We start from the raw sequence: 18,197 nt of genomic DNA, 5'->3' as shown, positions 1-18,197 counted from the left end.
GTGAAGTGTAGGAAAACCAAACCCAACCTTTTTCTTTAATGTTTCTTCTTTTTCTTTTTCTATTCCATCCTCTTTATTCCATATAATGTTTTCACCTTCTTTTAATTATCAGCTTTAATTGGAAAATAATTAATTTAATGAGATTTAAAAAGTTTAATTATGGGTTGAGGATGATGATTAGATTGAGTAAAAGAAGGTTAAATTGAATTAAGATTAAATTTAAAATTTCGGTTTGATAAATTTAGAAATATATGTTTTCTATAAAAAATATGCCGGTCTTGAATTTTAAAATATATATTTAATTAAATAATTAAACTAAACATATATCGACTATGTTATTAACAATGGTAATAATTGATTACTATATTTGAATCGGAATTTAAAATTTTTTAATTCGAGGCTCTTGCTTATCATCATTCATATCTGGAGAGCAGGACTACTCAATTGATTAATCGATTGCTTGAGAGTCAATTAATGGATTCGACTATCTAAAAATTTAATTATTTTAATTTTTACCGAATTAATCGATTTTTTTTATCAATTTGATTTATTTGATTTTAAAGAAAACTTGGTCGGTTTTGTTTATAAAAAAATCGAATAAATAATAATAATAAGTTATAATTATTTAAATGAAAATTAATTGGAAATTGAAGAGAACTCAAGTTAAAAAATAATAATAATAATAACAATAATAATAAAGAAAAATAAAAAAGTAAATGCAGTGAGAGATCTGTGCTTCTTCTCTCAATCGGTGCCGGCGGCGACGTCGGGTACGAAGATGGCAGGCGGCACGCACTCGGCCTTGTGCGATAGCCGCCAATCGAGAGCCTGGCAGGCCCTGGAGCAGTAGCTGACGATGCCGCAGACCGAGCACCGCCGGAACTCGTGGCGGCGGGTCTCCGGCCTCCCGCAGTTGCGCTGCGAGCAGAGGCGCAGGTCCTCCGGAAGCCGCGTGGGGGAGGACTGGAACCAGTCGACGAGGAATCGGTTGGATGGGTGCGGCTCTGGTGGGGGCAAGTTCCAGCCGAAGTCGCTGAGGAGGGGGCTTCCTCCGGCGGCGGCGGCCGCAGCCGCCTCGGAGATTCCCTCAGTCGTCGACCGGCGCTGCGGCCCATTCTTCCACGCTGGCAACGATGCGATGGCTGACACCAGCTCGCGAGTGTTGGCTTGGAGAAGGAAGCGGCGCCCCTCGTTAACGTTCCGGCGGACGCCGTAACCGTCTTGGAGACAGTGGCCGAGCTCGCGGAGAGCGTCGACGTGGCCAAAGAAGGCCGCGCGGGCGCTCAGCGCGACGCCGGCGCGGAGGTCCTTGGCGTTCTTGGAGCCGCCGCTGCCGTTGAACTGAATGATCGCCAGAGAGTACAGCGACCACGGATGCGATCGAATCGCTGCCTTCGCCATCAACGACGCGCCGCCTCCTCTGTTTCCCAGGGCGTAAAATCTGATCTGCAACAGATCGAAGCAATTATCAAGAAATTTTTCATACAAAATCCTGCAATTTTTTCTTTCATTTCGATGGATCAATCAACATTCAAGCACGACAGAGACGTACCATCCCTAAGATAAAGCAAGCTTCAATATTTCCACAATCCACGCATCGTTTGAGGAATCCATGAGCCGCCTCCGACCAAGCTTTCACTTTGACGGCGAGGCACCTTGCATTGGCCTTCGACAACACCAGGGAATGGCTTCCCAGAGCATGAAATCGCTTGCACCTGCAAAATTACTCCCAAAGCTCAAATTTTTACCCTCTAAATGAACGAAAGTCCCAATTTTAAGACCAAAATCGGAGCTTCCGTACGTCAAAAAGGCACTGAAAAGGTCTTGCGGGCGGTTGGCAGAGGAGCTAAGCTTGGAAAGCACGGTCACGATGATATCATCGGGAAGAGAATCGAAGTGATCGACCTCCACGGCAGGAGCCACGAGCATCCTCCGCTTCCGGCGGCGGGGCTCGTCGCCGCCCTGCCTCCGCCGCCTCTTCCCTCCGCCGCAGCCGTTGATCTGTTCCAGGGTTCTGAGGCATTGTCTTGCTTCCATTCTTTCCGTCTCTTCGCCTCGAATAAAGAAGAGGAGGAGGAGGAGGAGGAGGAGGAAGGCGAGTCTTAGAAATCGATGATGGCAATTGGCAGACTATTTATCTACTGTTTCAAGTGCGGATCCGACAAAGACGATGCGGGGTGGATCGAAATCTCGGATTTATCCCCGTACTCTCTCTAATATCACGACTCTGCCAGTCACATTTGACCCGAGCGTCCGTCCGCATAGAATCACAAACGTGGGTGTATACGCGCGATTCTTCCTAAATTTTAATCAGGATAATTTTTAAATTGCACTATTTTAGTTTTTACTATTTAAAAAAAAGAAAAATTCAGATGGATCTCCTCTTCCTTCTTTTAATTTATTTCTATTTTTCAGTTCGTATTAATGGAAGAGTTCTATCAAATTGAGATTATTAATGAACTTTAATTAGTTAAATTAGTTGAATTTTGTTTAATTAGGCGATAAACTAGGAACGGATTAAATACCTATTAAACCTGGAAGTTCCAAAATAAGAGGGTGGTTATAAGCTTAACGACCACTAAAGTGCTTGAAGATTAAGGATTAACCATGACCAAATCTCGCGATGGTTACAATTAGTTAACTCGGACAAATTTAATTGTGTGATTAAAATTAAATTTAGATGTGATCGTAAATTAGTTAATTATGTCCTATTCAAGAGGATCTAAATGCATAGCTGGATATTTTTCTCAGATAGAAAACTTATTTTTAGGAATATTTCAAAAGTCAAAATGCTCATAGAGCTGTTTGAGACCAATTAATATTTTTTTAAAAAAAAAATGAAATAATTTTTATGAACAAAGATTAGTTGTTTTAGCTAGCAACTTTCGACTTAATTAGATAATTAAGGTAGCTAATATGAATTAATAACACACATATAATTACCATTAAGAATTAAACTTCATTAAGGGAACTAAGCCCCTAAATCTAATACGTGATGTATTAAAGTGGGTTTAATTTGTCATATGCGGCTTACCTGACTAGAATTCAATAACCCTAATTCATTAATATGGATGGACTAAGGTTCTATAAGAAGAGAATGCCTAATTCCATTTAGGGCATGATGGTGGGGTTATTTTGTATTCTTCTTTTTTTTTTATTCTCTTCATTGAGACGTGAGTACAATTGTAAAAACTTCATCTAAAGACAAGAGGAACAATGACACAAGCTTTGGATATTCATGTCAGCTTTCAGCTTATCATTGTTTCGATATGCAATTTAGTCGTAATGATAGCTTATCATTTAATGTTTATTTCGATGCATGCATTGTATTCCTTTCGTGAAGATCCGTGAGGATTGAAGAAACATCAAGGACAAAGTTGATAATAGTCGATAGAGAAATACCATATGAGTAACGCATAAAGGATGATACGTGGAAGAGTCGAAAACTCGATCCGGTGACGAATAACCCAATACCATTTGTGATAAAAACAAATTCTAACAGTAAAACTCGACATGATCAGCTCTAACAGTTGTGAATTATATAACTTGGGTGCAAAATGACAAAAAAATTTTTTGTCTTTTTTAAATTATAAAATGCACATTATATATATATATATATATATATATATATATATATCTATATTTTGATGTGGTGATAATGAGGGACTCCACTCCACTATACCATGGTGAAAGTCAAAGTCAAAGCGATTAATGCATAGATATCATCGACTGGTCGGGCGAAGCATGCCCCGACCAGGGAGAGGGCTCCGACTCATCGCCTCCTTCGATACGGGGAGCAGTCAAACAACCAACGCTCAAGGGAGACAATGTGCAGAAGCCGAGCCGAACAGTTACCCCACTCGACCAGACAGCAGAGTTTGACATGGACAGAGTTCGACTTCGGCCGAGCCGCTACCTCTCTCGGTCTGGCAGCAGGTCTCAGCAATGACAAAGTGGAGCTTCGGTCGAGCAGACACACACTGAGGAATAACAAGGTTTTGGTCGATCGGACGGGGCACCGAGCAGCGAGATCCCGGTCGAGCGGTCAACCCGCTTGGCCTAGCAGTACACTCCCTCTGATATCCAGCGACATCCTTTTGGGAGTTGGTGTTGCTGACACCGGGCATGGACAGCCAGAAGATTATATGACGGAAACTTTCACTGTCACTTCAGAAATATGTTCGGTCTCTTTAGGTGCTATGTCAGAGACACTTTACTAATAAGTCTTTTCAGGAAAACTTTGAGAAGCGTGCTCGTCTTGGGAAGTGTGCACGTGCGCTACCGGAACTCTATATAAAGGGGTCCAAGAATCGGCGAAGGTATGCGATATTCACTGTTTGTGCTATAGTTTTTTTTTTGCTCCGCTTTATTTTTCATCGACCGGTGATTGACTTGAGCGTCAAAAGGCCAATGCCAGTGATTCCTTCTCTAGTTCGGCACTGACGTAATCTGTATTGTAGATCCAGACGGAATCTACAAAAGATCAACACGAGCACGACATCATGAGTTTTCTGTCTCTTCGACTTTCGGATAGGATATATAATTATATAATATGCTTCATCAATAAATTCTCTCTCCGGGCAAGCAAAAGCGAGCTGGATACTTAATTATTGACTAATCACATCTGGAAAATTATATAAAAAAATTTATGCGCATTTGTTGCGTGCATAATCAAATATATGCAAAGGCGTATGAATTACATGCATGCACGTTAGTGCTTATATAGTATACAATTACATTTAATTTGGACTTGACTTAACTTGTTAATTATATTTCACTTTCTTTGCGTGAGCTATTTGAGATTTGTTCCTATACAATTATTTATGCTATCCTCATTTTTCAAAGTCAATTTTTATAAATTGTAACATAGTTTGTAGAATTTTGATCTAAATGGTACTATCGTTCATTGGGAATCATCTTTTGGAATGGAATTGTATAGGAATAATAAAATTGATAACATCCTGCGTTACAATGTTTCTATACATTTGTTTTTAAAATTTGATTCTATCTATCCGATCATATTGATTCGATTCTGATCAAAAATCGATCTTGTACACGATCACATCCTATAAACTATGGATTGTATAATAATCTATAATTTTTTTTTAAAAAAAAAATCTTTAGATTATTCAACATGTATCATTCATCAGGGGGACAAGAATTGCTATGCAATTCCATAATTTCCAACCAATTAGTCAATGGTTAATGGAAGAAGCAAGTAATAGTCAATCAAGCGATTATCATTTAATCGTAGTCCTTATCCATAGCTACTTCATTAGCGCATATATATATATATATATATATATATATATATATATATATATATAAATAAAGAGAGAGAGAGAAATTTATATATATAGAGAGAGAAAATTATTTGGATGATAGCGGTTATAAATTAGGGCTTTCCTCTAATAATTAAGCATCATCGATCAAACCTACTCTAAAATTTTTGAACTACTATGATTCATTCATGCAAAGGTGTCGAAACTAGGAGAAGTCGGAGGTGCCGGCATACCTTAAAATAATAACTACATGTATGAGCTTAAGTTAAGTGTGTATTTAATGATGTAATTAGTGGATGTAATCGAGTTGAGATTAAGTTAAATGGACAGTTAAGTTGAGTAAAAATTCCACCTAATTTGCCGCCACATGTTCTCATCCAACAAGGGATCAATTTAATAATGGAAATTTATTAAGGAAATAATTAGCAATGTCTAATGGTGCTTATTTAGAGGCTCGCGACGGATTTGTCTTAATCCACCCATTAATTAAATCATGCAAAAGAGACAAAGTAGTGTGTTTTGCCTTAGTCATATTGGCCATTAACTTAATACACGATAGTAATCTCATTGTTAAAGACCGAAATTATATTATATGCTAAAAGAATTTTAGGCAATTAAATTATTTTATAATTAATTGTTTTGTAAATAAGGTCGTTGAAATTGTTGACTAGTTGTTCGGTTCTTTTCATTACAATTGGATTCTTCTTTGACAACTACTTGAATCATCATAGTTTTTAAGCAAAGTCGCTTTCCATGCTAATCCATCAAGCAACCTCATCTTCGAGAAGAGATAGCTTACTTGTCCCATATAAAAGCTTGGACATGATGCATTTGAAGATTGAATGCGTTGGTTAGTAGTACTACTAGGCTTGTTTATTTATAATAAGACAATACAATCGTGAACAAGAAGACATGAGAACATCCACCCTTTTGATGAGTAGTTTGCTTGTGTATCTAAATTTATAGTTCGCATCGATTAGTTTGCAACCCTTCATGTGATGATATCATGACAATATGATACATACACGTTACGCGAACTTTTAACCTGATGTTTACTTAGAGAGGAATTAGAGAGCATAAAAATTTAGGTGGTGTTTGGTTTATGAGTTTCGGAATGAGGGAATAGATTCATTCCCAAATCTTGTGTTTGGTTGATGGGAATGGAATCAAAATTTTGGAATGAAACACAAAAATTTGGGTATGGATGAAACCCACCCCTCTCCCTTCCATTTTGATGGAATATGAATGTGAATTAAGGTTTAGACAAAAATACCCTTAGTATATTTGTTCAATTTTTTTTTTAATTTCACACTCTTTGACTCTCTCTTTGTTCTCTCTCATCATATTTTCTCTCTCCTTATTTTATCATCACACTTTCTCTCTCAACATACTTTCTCTCTCCTCATTTTCTTTCATCACACATTATCTACCATTTTCTCTTTATATTCTCTTCCATCATACATTCTCTCTCCTCATTTTCTCTCTCTTCATTTTCTTCCATCATACTTTCTCTTTATTTTTTCATCATACTTTTTCTCGTCTCAATCTCTCTTAGTATACTCTCTCTCCTCATTTTCTCTCATCATACTTTCTCTCTTTTCATTTTCTCTCATCACACTCTCTCCTTTTATTTTCTTTAATAACATTTTATCTCTCATCATAATTTCTCTCTCTTCATTTTTTACCATCATTCTTTCTCTCTCAACTCACTTTTCTCTCATCATACTTTCTCTCTCCTCAATTTTTTTTTGTCATTTTTCTCTCATAATACTTTCTCTCTCTTATTTTTTCCATCATTCTTTCTCTCTCAGCATACTTTCTCTCTCCTCAATCTCTCATCATACTTTTTGCTCTCTTCATTTTCCTCCATCACTCTTTCTCTCTCATCGTACTTTCTCTCTCCTCACTTTGTCATTTTCTCTCATAATATTTTTTTCTCTTCATTTTTCCCATCACTCTTTCTCTCTCATCATACCTTTTTTCTTCTCAATCTCTCCTATCATACACTCTCTCCTCATTTTCTCTCACCATACTTTCTCTCTCTTTATTTTTTCCAACACATTTTCTCTCTCACCACACTTTCTTTCTCATCATTTTCTCTCATCATATGTTTCTCTCACATTCAACTTTCTCTCCCATCTAATTTTTTCTCTTATTTTCTTGTAAAGGTAATAAAAGAAATTTAGATTCATTCCGATTGAAAATATTTAACTTACCAAATATCATTTTTAAGAATGATACTCAAGCTCATACCCATTCCTATTTCATAATACTATGATATCCATTCCCATTCCGATTCTTAGGAGAGAACCAAACACCAAGAAAGACATTTAAAATGATATTAATTGCTTGGAGAGAAAGCTAGAGGAAGGAAAGATGAGAAGATTAAGGCTCTATTTACTTGGGAGAGTGGAAAGTAAAATTAAGGAAAAGTTTCCACGGTGGAAAAGTTTTCGTCGTTTACTTCATTAAAATTTTTCGAAGGAAAAGTAACGCAATCCATCAGCGGATAATTTTGGAGCCAAAATCGATCACCTCAAAATCGGACGGAAAGCAGCGGATGGAAAAAAAATGACGCATGTACCCCTTTTACATTCACAAAATTACACCATATATAAAAAAATGACGCATGTAGCATTTTTAACTCACAAAATTACACTATGTACAAAAAAAATGATGCATACACCCTTTTTTATTTACAAAATTATATCACAAGTATTCACCTTCCTCTATCAATGTAAACAAGTGTACAAAGAAAAAGATTTCTTCACCCTTTCTTTTCTCTTCCTCCAAAGATAACTTTCTATCGTTGATCCCTTTCTTTTCCTCATCCACACTCTAGAGTAAACATAGCATAAAGGCATGACTTTTCTTTCCATCTTATAATAATTCTCCCTCTATCCCATATCCATGGTCACCCTCACCCTCACCCTCACCCTCACTAACATTTTCTCGTCTACCTGCCTCCTTATTATTGTTGTTTACTTAGTCTTGTTTAGAGGCTTGAGTTTTTCCCTAGCAATTTCAACAACAAACAAGTCCTAGACGGACTCCTGGATGAAGATTATCACCTTTTGCTATAACCGAAACAAGAGCCCTCCATGAGCTCCTTTTAGAAACCGAGCTCCCTAATTGGGCCGCATGGTACCGGCCTACTAGAACATTTTAAAAAGGCCTGCACTTGGACCCTCTCATAATTTCAAAAGATAGTTGTTTATATGGACCAAGCTTCCTTAATGGGCCATTCCATGTTCGCCTAGTCCAGATTCAAGAAACAATCCTATAAATAGGTGCTCGTCATCTGGTTCGCGTCTCTTCTCCTCTTCGGCAAGTTTGTCGGCGTCTCTCTCTCTTTCATGGAGGAAGCCCCCGCCGAAATTCATTCCTTCCAAACCCTAATACCGCCGCCCCCATCTCCTCCTCCTCCTCCCCCGCCTCCGCCGGCAAACGAAACCCTATATCATGGCTTCCTACCGTCTCCGCCCGCCGATCCCTACCAGGCCCCTTCCGTCGCCCTAGGCAAGGCGGACGTCCTCCTGTTGAAGCTCGATGATCGGCAGGTGCTCTCCGGAAACGCAATCACTCACAGTGGCACCGACAAGGACGCCTCAGGCGGCGAGGAGGAGGCCAGCAGCCGCCGCCGTCGCCGGCGCAGCCGGTGGGATCCGATTCCATCAGAGGCCGATCAGAACGGCGGCGGCGGCGATGCGGATGGCGACGGTAGGGGTAGGAAGAGGAAGTCCCGTTGGGCGGAGGAAGAGCCGAAGCCCGTCGTTCAGCTCCCCGACTTCATGAAGGAGTTCACGGCGGATCTTGATCCAGAGGTACAGGCCCTAAATTTCAGGCTTCTTGAGATCAGCCGTCGTTTGCAGTCTACCTTGCCGCTGGATGACCTTCCTGAAGGTGCCCGGTCGCCATCGCCTGAGCCGATCTATGATAACATGGGCATCCGGATCAATACCCGCGAGTATCGTGCTCGGGAGAGGTTGAATAGAGAACGGCAGGAGATTATCTCCCAACTGATTCAGCGGAACCCAGCGTTCCGCCCTCCAGCTGATTACCGTCCACCAAAGCTCCAGAAGAAGCTCTATATTCCTATGAAGGAGTATCCAGGCTACAACTTCATCGGTCTCATCATTGGTCCGCGAGGGAATACCCAAAAAAGGATGGAGAAGGAGACAGGAGCCAAGATCGTCATCCGGGGAAAAGGGTCTATAAAAGAAGGTAAGCTGCTTCAGAAGAGAGATTACAAGCCGGATCCAGCTGAGAATGAAGATTTACATGTCCTGGTGGAAGCCGAGACACAGGAGTCACTAGATACTGCTTCCGCCATGATCGAGAAACTTCTGCACCCCGTTGATGAAGTGCTGAACGAACACAAAAGACAGCAACTGAAAGAACTTGCAGCCTTGAATGGAACTATCAGGGATGAGGAATTCTGTAGGTTGTGTGGTGAACCAGGACACAGGCAGTATGCTTGTCCTGCACGCACCTCAACGTTTAAGAGTGACGTTCTTTGTAAAATTTGTGGAGATGGTGGGCATCCCACAATTGACTGCCCCATGAAAGGAACAGTCAAGAAGATGGACGACGAGTACCAAAACTTTTTAGCTGAGCTTGGCGGTGCTGCTCCAGAGTCTACCATGAAGCAGAACTCTACGTTGCCACTGCTTGGTTCAAATGCACCAGGAACCAATCCTAACGGTGCACAAAGCCTGATCAAGAAAGAATACGATGAAACAAATCTTTATATTGGGTATCTGCCTCCCGCTTTTGATGATGATAGCTTGATTAGGCTGTTCTCCCCCTTTGGTGATATTGTGATGGCAAAGGTTATCAAGGATCGAATCACTGGTCTCAGTAAAGGTTATGGTTTCGTCAAGTACTCAGATGCATCCATGGCTAATCAGGCAATAGCTAGTATGAATGGTTATCATCTGGAAGGAAGAACTATAGCTGTTCGTGTAGCTGGTAAACCGCCACAGCCGACAGTGCCTCCGGGTCCTCCAGCTCCTCCGGCACCAATTGGTGCATACCCTTCTCAGCAGTACTTGCCAGGTGCACCTCTTGCAAACCCACCACCTCCACCTGGTAGCTATGCTCCAGTCCCTTGGGGACCACCTGTTCCTCCATATGCTCCCTATCTTCCACCTCCCCCTGGTTCAAGCATGTACACTCCGGTACAAGGTCAGTCAGTGCCTCCCTACACACTGCAGTACCCCCCTCAGCAACAAATAGCCCCTCCTGGTGTCCCAGAGCAAAATGCGCCTTCTAGTGAAGCGATGCAGAATCTTCCTCCTGGAGTTCAACCTCAGAGTGCTACTACGGCTGTTGTTACACCTGTACCAACTGATATGTTCGGTAGTGGTTCTGTACCAGGAGTAGTTCCACTTGTTCCTCCACCTTCATTTGCTCCGGCAACTTATGGCTATGCACCTTATTATGCTCCTGTTCCACCACCCGTGCCACCTCACAGTTTTGATCCCGCACAAAGCCTTGGAAATGTACCATGGGCCACTAGCACAGTGCCACCTGAGCCCGTCTCCTCTGCAGAACAAATGACAATGCATGGCTCAGATGCGGAATATGAGAAGTTAATGTCAGAGTTGAAGTGATGCTGAAATTTATAAAGGTATCTTAACTGGCCTCTTGAATTTTGTTTATAAAGTGTAGGTAGCCTCAATCACACTTCTCTAACACATTGATCTACACTATAAAACATACATCAAAGATTTTTCTTGCATTTTGGTTACTAGTACATTTCTCGAGCATTCTAAACAAGACTTCCATTTATTATTTGCGTATTGAATCCTTGAGAACATTAATAGCTTTTGCATAGGACACCTTGACACATTATCCATACCATTGAGAATGATCCAATAAGCAAATAGAGATAAATCAGCACTATCAGAATATCTCATTGCTATTTGAATAAAAATGATGGAAGAACTAGAAAGTTGACTATAATTATTGGAATTGTTCTTTTAATGCATCAAAATGTATCTTTGGAAATATATTATTAGATTGAAGCAATCAAAATGTCATACTAAAAGGATTTTTTTTTTTCACATTGTAAATTCAAATTGGCTCCAGATGTTCTCCTATATTTCCACTTATAATTCGAAGTGGTTGATCAAAATTGTGTAGATTGTTACCAATGTGGAATCAGCTAATGGAAATGATTGTGACAGTCACTGATATTTTTTATGTCCTTGATTTCAAAATAAGATTTTTTTTTTCTCTTGATAGTTTGTTGTTCAGTTGATTAGTAAAGGTCCACAATCTATACTTGTGTAGGTGTCATATTATCATTACTCCACATCTGAGGAATAGATTGGATCAGGCTCACCCTTGCTTCTGCCCAACATCTAGACTGATTTAACTGGTTACGTGGGTATAGATGTTAGTTTTTTTATTATAGCAGGAGTTGAACACAGTTTTTCTGTCGCGACTTCATGTTAAGGTTAGCAGCTACGTATGGAATACATACTTCAGAGATATATAGTGCTCATGGTAGTTAAACGAATCCAGAAAATGCCTTTACAGTTGACATTGGTTTGGACAATGACCTTTAATGTAATGCTTCAAGCCAAAACAAAATATCCTAATATGTTGTGAGAGCAGTCATCTAACCAGTCACGTGCTCAAAATATGATAAAATATGGTGGCAGCTCATAGCCAAGTAGAATATGCATTCTAAGCCAGTCCAAATGGGTTATCACTTCGTACAAAGCCTGACTTCTATGAAAACTTAACCTCTTAGGGTGAACATGGCCTTTCATCCAGGAACTGACATTTGAATAATCTATGGCAATAGTATGAAAGCATTAGTTATCATATTACACACTTGTTAATAAAATTTTATCTTATGTATTACTACATAAAGCAGCTAAAAAGGAAGTGGACCTAAGGATGGTTTTGTATTTTGTAACTATTTGATAGCTGAGATTGAACATTATTTGGTAGAAAACTATAAATCTTATCATGTATCACAGGGCAAAATTTTAATTTGTTATGTTATATTAAAGTTTCAAAAAGTGTATTCTGTCAATATGCAATTGACCCTTTACATAGGGCATATGTATATATATATATATATATATATATATAAGATAGGTAGCATATATACAATAAAAGATGTTAATGAATAAATCCAGTTCATACTTCAACATAGAAAATTATGTGTCAATCATACATTGAAATGGAAATCAAACAACCAATACCAAGGTTTAAAATTTCGACCCGTGCCGAGGTTTCGGTCCTAGACTGGAACGATGGTTTCGGTATCGTATCGTGCCTCGTCGATATAGTTTCGGTATTTTTTAAATATAAAATATATTAATTAAAAACTAAAATATTTAACATAAATATTTAAAAAATAAACAAGATAAAAAATAATCTTTTTAAAAAAGGAAAAGATATGAAAATAGATAAATAAATAAAAATTTTATTATAATTTTTAAATTTTAAAAAATGAAATATAAAATTAATTAGATAATTTTATTAGGGTTTAATAAAGTCTCTTTAGATTATCTTCACCATAACTAGGAGTTGATTAAAAAAATTAACCTAAGCTTAATTAAAAAAATCTGAAATCCGACACCACTCGCGAGCCTGCATGACTTTGGTGCTGTCGTAGGATTGCGCGACCAGCCATGGCCCCAGGGATTGCATGCCTCCTTCGGCGTGACCACGTTGGTCGTGCGACCCCTTTGCAGTGACTGCAGGGTCACACGATGCCTCCAAGGCGGTAGCAGAAGGGTTATGCGACCTCTCTGCTACTGTTACAGGGTCGAGCGACCCCTCTGCTGTGACTACGGGGTCACGCAACACGTCGCACTTGTAGTGGGTCTGGTGCCGGGGTCGTGCCGGTGCCGGTCGCCGAGCGGAACGAGACGTTTCGCTCGTTTCGACCGTTTCAGCACGGCACTTTAAACCATGATACCAACTACTAATGTAGAATAGATGATATATTAGTCTATGCAAGTAACATGCACATTAGTGTTTATCACTTGAAAATCAAAATTTTAAATTAACATTTATAAGCTACAAGCTAACAAATGAGATGGTTTAGGGTTTTAACCTCTAAGTCAATTTCGGTCATTGGAACCCAGTTCCAACGAGCCAATAAATCTTGCCTTAATTACCTATGCAGATCATATATGTCATATTTATGCTGTTTCTTTTCATATCTGCCCAGTTAGCCACTTTTCAATATAATATGTATATCTGAATCCACCTGGAATCAGTGAAACAACTTTATGTTTTTTTGTCTCACAGATCTAGCAAGCTCAAGAACATTAAAATTGAGTTGTTGTATCAATACTGGATTAGTAACAAATCAATGAATGAAAAGATATTCTTTCCCTTGTATTATATTACTTCAGTAAATATACCTTAATGGTATTCTTTTTCTCCTACAATAATATGGTATCTGCAAACCATGCAACTTGAAAAAGCTCACACTTAAGGTTGCTTTTGTGTACATGTCAATATATTGTGAATTTTTTATATGGTTGATATTGATATCTTTTACCCATATACATTTGTACATCATTGTATGTAATGAGTACTTTGGTGTGTGCAATATTTTTCCATTATCAACATGCACACGAGCTTGTCTGTTCTACTCAATGCCATTATTAATGATCTGGATTTGACATCTATCTATGGGATTCTCTCAATGCATATAACTTATTTTAGTAGATTCATTTTTGAAATTTCAGCTATGCATAGTTGCTGATAATTCGGGAAAATTGATTATGAGTTTTGTGTTTGCTGCTAATATATATATTTTTATTACCATTACTCATTGATTGCTCTAAGGGAGTTGAGAGACTGGATTATCTTGGTGATGTGTTCATTTGGAAGACAACAACAACTTATTTTTGGTATCACTTTCTTTGCATTTCTGCTCAATTTGGTATCCGTTCTCATTCTGCATTTAACTCTAGGGAGAATTATCGTCTCTGTCAGTTGTTGAGCAATGATTTGATTACTTGTGTTTTCCATTACCTTGCTGTGTCAATTTAACATTTTTGAGGACATTTAATGTGGTTTTTGTCAGGCGTGTGGTATCTTGGAGCTAAATTCCTGATTTCTTTCCTATGCTATGACTACATCTATTGCAAGTTTGGAACTCACATCTTATCTTGCTGAATGTTCTGATTATTGCAGACTGCTGGGGCTAGAAGTGCTTACTAAGTTTGATGGATTAATCGCCACTTTGTAATTGGTTTCTTTTATGCCTAACAGTGCTCTTATCCAACAGGAAAATTGATTCTCTACTCTCAGATCAGCAAGCAACCAAAAGCTTTTCCTAGATCAGCTACATTTGCTCTCATATGACAGCCTCAAGGATCTCTTTTCTGATACTTGTGTGATGTTAAATTTGTTTGGAGACTAATCATTTGGCTTATCTTCAGTGTTTTGATAGTTTTCTTTATGAACCTAGTTACATCTATTAGCACAAGTTCTTTTTTTTCTTTTTCACTCTACTTGTGAGCTGCCTGATCTGTCATGCAGAGTTGACATCCATTATATAGCTTCCTTCTGTGTGGCTATGAGCTATTTGCCATGCAACTTCATGGGTATTTGTTGATTCTAGTTGTTGCCTTATCTGTTTACTTTTGATGGATTGTCTAATATGCTCTAAAGTTTTTGTGACAGCCGCAAAGTTTCTGTGACGCAGATGCAGATCTGTCATTTGAGTTGTTTATAAGTGCATCAGGTAAATGGCTTGCGAGCACTGCTAAGATGAATTCTTAAATGCTAGTAATCAAGTGCCAACAGCTTTACTGGTCCAGCCTCTTGAATTCATCCGAATGGAATTCTCCAAATTTAGACTTCATAGTGTCTTTTCTATATTATATATACATTTACTGATAGTTTGCTAACCCGTACTATTCTATTTAACATCTTGTTCCAATGCAGAGGCTTGACGTAAAACGGTTGCAAATCTACTCGTAGTATTTTTCAAGACTATTTTTTTTTTTTTTACTTGCTTGGCTCTTTCTTTGAATTCAATTTTTTGCTATTCTAATTTCAAACAAAAATCAAGTTTTGCTTTTTTACTAACATAGTGGTTTCTGAGTGTATAATCACCATTTTTCTCTCCCATTTTTCTTTTATTTGTTTACCAAGTTACAATTTTGTGTTTAATTCGGATCTAACTTGACTTCATTGAGTTTGTATGTATTCTTCTTTTTTTGAATCTCTAACATGTTGATTGCAGAGATTAGTTGTTGATGCTTCTGGGCTTTCTTTGCATAGATTGATGTGGGACACCAGTGTTCTGCTTTCTTTTATTTTCTACTTCTAGCCTGTCAGTTTCAGTAAGTTAAGAGATGGTGTGGGCTTTTTCTTTCATAGTTATCGAGGGATGCTAAAACAGCTGGAATTCGGTGATTGAGTTCTTTGTTTTGGGGGCTGGTAAACTGTGCTGGATGACCTTGGGAACTCTAGTTGTAGGCGTGTTGTTTCTTGCAGAACGGATGCTTGTATACATACCCAGAGATATATAGCCAGGTGAAGGTCACATTCCTTGTCCTCTGGTCATGTGGGATCCTTCTTGGATGTTGATGCCCAAGTAATATCGACTATTTTATATGGAAAGATCTTATAAGGCTGGTACATAACATCTCCTTTCGGATTTTGTTATCATATTGTCATTACTGTAAAGTTCAATTCATTTTAGAGTTTTAGTGCAACTTTAGCGAGACATCAGCATGACGGAAATAAACGTCAAAAACGACATAATTGTGATAGATACCATGGTGAGAGTGATCGATCGAGTTTGCCCGTTCTCTTTCCCTACCTAGTTGGTGCAATTTTGCAGCGAAGTGTCATCTTTATTGCAGTAAAAGCAGAGGAATCAATCCACTGGGCGTGAGACTGGAGAGACGGGACATGTATCATATGCTCATGCTTCCTCCCCATTTCCAAGAAGAAGAAGGTCTGCGCATCACATGGGCGGTGGCAGAGGTTGGTCCAGTTCCAACAGGTAGTAGATCTGCGCGTCACATGGGTAAGTGGCGTCAGCCGAACGTACGGCCATAAGTCACCTCCCTCACTGCATCCCTTGTTCCCCGCCGCTTAATAATTCCGCAGCACTGCAGGTCGGCAGTGGGCAGCTAGCCTCCCGTATGTAACGACGAGGCTTCTTCGACTCTACGCCGAGGAATCCATGTGAGCCGACTCGACGCCACGCTGCCTTGTACCTTCATGTCGTCTTCTGATAGTCTATCTCATCGCCAATTGTAACCCTAGTTCACGCACTATTTTACCCTATTATTCTTTATTTACTCCTGGTTTATATTACTTTTATAATTTAAAATATTATATTACTTTTGTAAAATAACAAGAAAATATACGAGACCGGGGGAATAATTTTTTTATCATATTTTTTTTACATACTAACCAAGACAGTTAATTGGTAGGAGGAGGAGTTGACGTCCTCGGGAAAGAAAACATGGCCGGGAGCTTAAAGAAGCCGCCGCCGGCGGCGGCGGCGGCAGCGGCTCGATTTCTGTCTCTATTGTTTCGCCAACCTATGCACGTGTTCACCTGGAAATTGAGCGCTCGAACTCCGCCACCGCCGCCGCTTTTCTTAGCTTTGCCGCTTTCGGCGTTGGAGTCGGCCGGCGGTGATTGTTGCTGGTTGTTGTTGACTATCTTCTTTTGTATCTTCCACACCGGGTTCGTCCGCCCGAGGCGGATGCCTCCGACGAACGCCGCCGCCACCACCCTGCTCGCGACGGGCGCCCACTTGGTCGTCGCCGCCGCCTTGGAGGACTCGCCGCGGGAGTTGCTCCGGGAGCAAGGCGCGCTTCTGACCTTGCGGCGGGTTGCGGGGGAGGCCGAGGAGGAAGAAAAGCGGGCGACGCCGGCGGAGCGGCTCCGGGGGAAGGGCCAGAGGTTGATGTTGAGCTCCGCGGGGCCTCCGGAGCTGCCCCCTCGCCGGTCCTTCTTAGGCGGCCATTTCTTAGGGCGAGGGTGGGTGGTGGCGGCCGGAGGAGGGGACGAGGATGAGGCCGCAGTAGGCGGCACAGGAGGCGGGGCAGGAGTGCCCGAACGGCTGGGGTTGGAAACCATAGACAGTTTCTGGAGCGGGAGGAGGACCCCGTCGACGAAGAGCTCGTCGGCGGTGAGTAGGGCCGGGGAAGGGTTATTCCCCACCATCCAGAACTCGAACTCGGAGGAGGACGAAGAGTCCTCCCTCTCCATTAGAGCAGACCAAGAGAAGCCCAGTAAGGACTGAAGAAGCAAAAATAAAAGACCGACCGATTTTTAAAAATTGAACCAAACCGATCTGAAACCGATCCAAATATTGATGCCATAATTGGAGACGCATATATTTATGCTTTAGTCGATGATTGAAAGTACTGCGCCTGCCTCTCCGTAATTTTTTTTGTCCTTGGATGTTGAATTGAAGGGAATCTTTAGCTTTATTCCCAACAAACCTTGTTCGTAGAAATGTAAATTAGATGACCAAAATATCCAACTGATACGGCGAGTAGAATGGACCTTCAAAGTGGGTATAAAAGTTGAGAGTATTGGATATGAAATTCGAAAGTATTGGCTGATTGATAGTTAAAATCTACAAAGAGTCAACTTAGGCCTCGAGCTAGCCCTGGTGGAATAAGGATCACCCGAACAGGCATGGACGGCCATACCCTTGAGGTTTTCCTATATGAATTCGAATGGATATTTTTCAATGGTTGACCTATCAATCGATGGAGCACAGATCTCTTGAATCATTTTTTTGTGATCCAAAAAATATGTCATTCGTATTTGTGGTCGGATTGTGGTTGTGATCTGATCATAAATTGTTGCGATCCCTTCCTAGGTTCAACGTCTCCATCAGATTATAATTTTTGTTCGGAGCGGATGACCGGAGGTCGCCCGGAAGCCTCC

At 40.1% G+C, this 18,197-nt stretch overlaps 3 protein-coding genes across 5 annotated transcripts; 1 reads left to right on the top strand and 2 right to left on the bottom strand.

The window, feature by feature from the left end:
* Positions 1 to 642: 642 nt before the first annotated feature.
* Positions 643 to 2,120, bottom strand: LOC121980859 (F-box protein At1g67340-like). Its single transcript, XM_042533111.1, has 3 exons — positions 1,802 to 2,120; positions 1,553 to 1,715; positions 643 to 1,446 (listed from the first exon to the last, which is right to left on the bottom strand). The coding sequence occupies exons 1-3, from the start codon at positions 2,035 to 2,037 to the stop codon at positions 745 to 747; spliced, it is 1,101 nt and encodes a 366-aa protein (XP_042389045.1). The 5' UTR covers positions 2,038 to 2,120; the 3' UTR covers positions 643 to 744.
* A 6,470-nt stretch (positions 2,121 to 8,590) lies between these two features.
* On the top strand, positions 8,591 to 14,869 carry LOC121980857 (splicing factor-like protein 1). 3 transcript variants are annotated; one of them, XM_042533110.1, is made up of 2 exons: positions 8,591 to 10,914; positions 14,554 to 14,869. In XM_042533110.1, exon 1 carries the CDS (start codon positions 8,639 to 8,641, stop codon positions 10,895 to 10,897), a length of 2,259 nt encoding a protein of 752 aa, XP_042389044.1. In that variant the 5' UTR covers positions 8,591 to 8,638; the 3' UTR covers positions 10,898 to 10,914; positions 14,554 to 14,869. The 3 variants fall into 3 exon arrangements, with proteins under 3 accessions (XP_042389044.1, XP_042389042.1, XP_042389043.1); XM_042533108.1 differs by having other exon boundaries at positions 14,460 to 14,869; XM_042533109.1 differs by having other exon boundaries at positions 14,350 to 14,869.
* A 1,840-nt stretch (positions 14,870 to 16,709) lies between these two features.
* On the bottom strand, positions 16,710 to 17,507 carry LOC121979749. Its single transcript, XM_042531738.1, has one exon. It carries the CDS (start codon positions 17,505 to 17,507, stop codon positions 16,710 to 16,712), a length of 798 nt encoding a protein of 265 aa, XP_042387672.1.
* Between the last annotated feature and the right edge of the window lie 690 nt (positions 17,508 to 18,197).

The sequence above is a fragment of the Zingiber officinale genome, chromosome 5A, assembly GCF_018446385.1.
Source record: "Zingiber officinale cultivar Zhangliang chromosome 5A, Zo_v1.1, whole genome shotgun sequence".
Classification (NCBI taxonomy): domain Eukaryota; kingdom Viridiplantae; phylum Streptophyta; class Magnoliopsida; order Zingiberales; family Zingiberaceae; genus Zingiber; species Zingiber officinale.
Note: the sequence above shows the minus strand (reverse complement) of the source record. Positions and strands in the feature narration are given on the sequence as shown.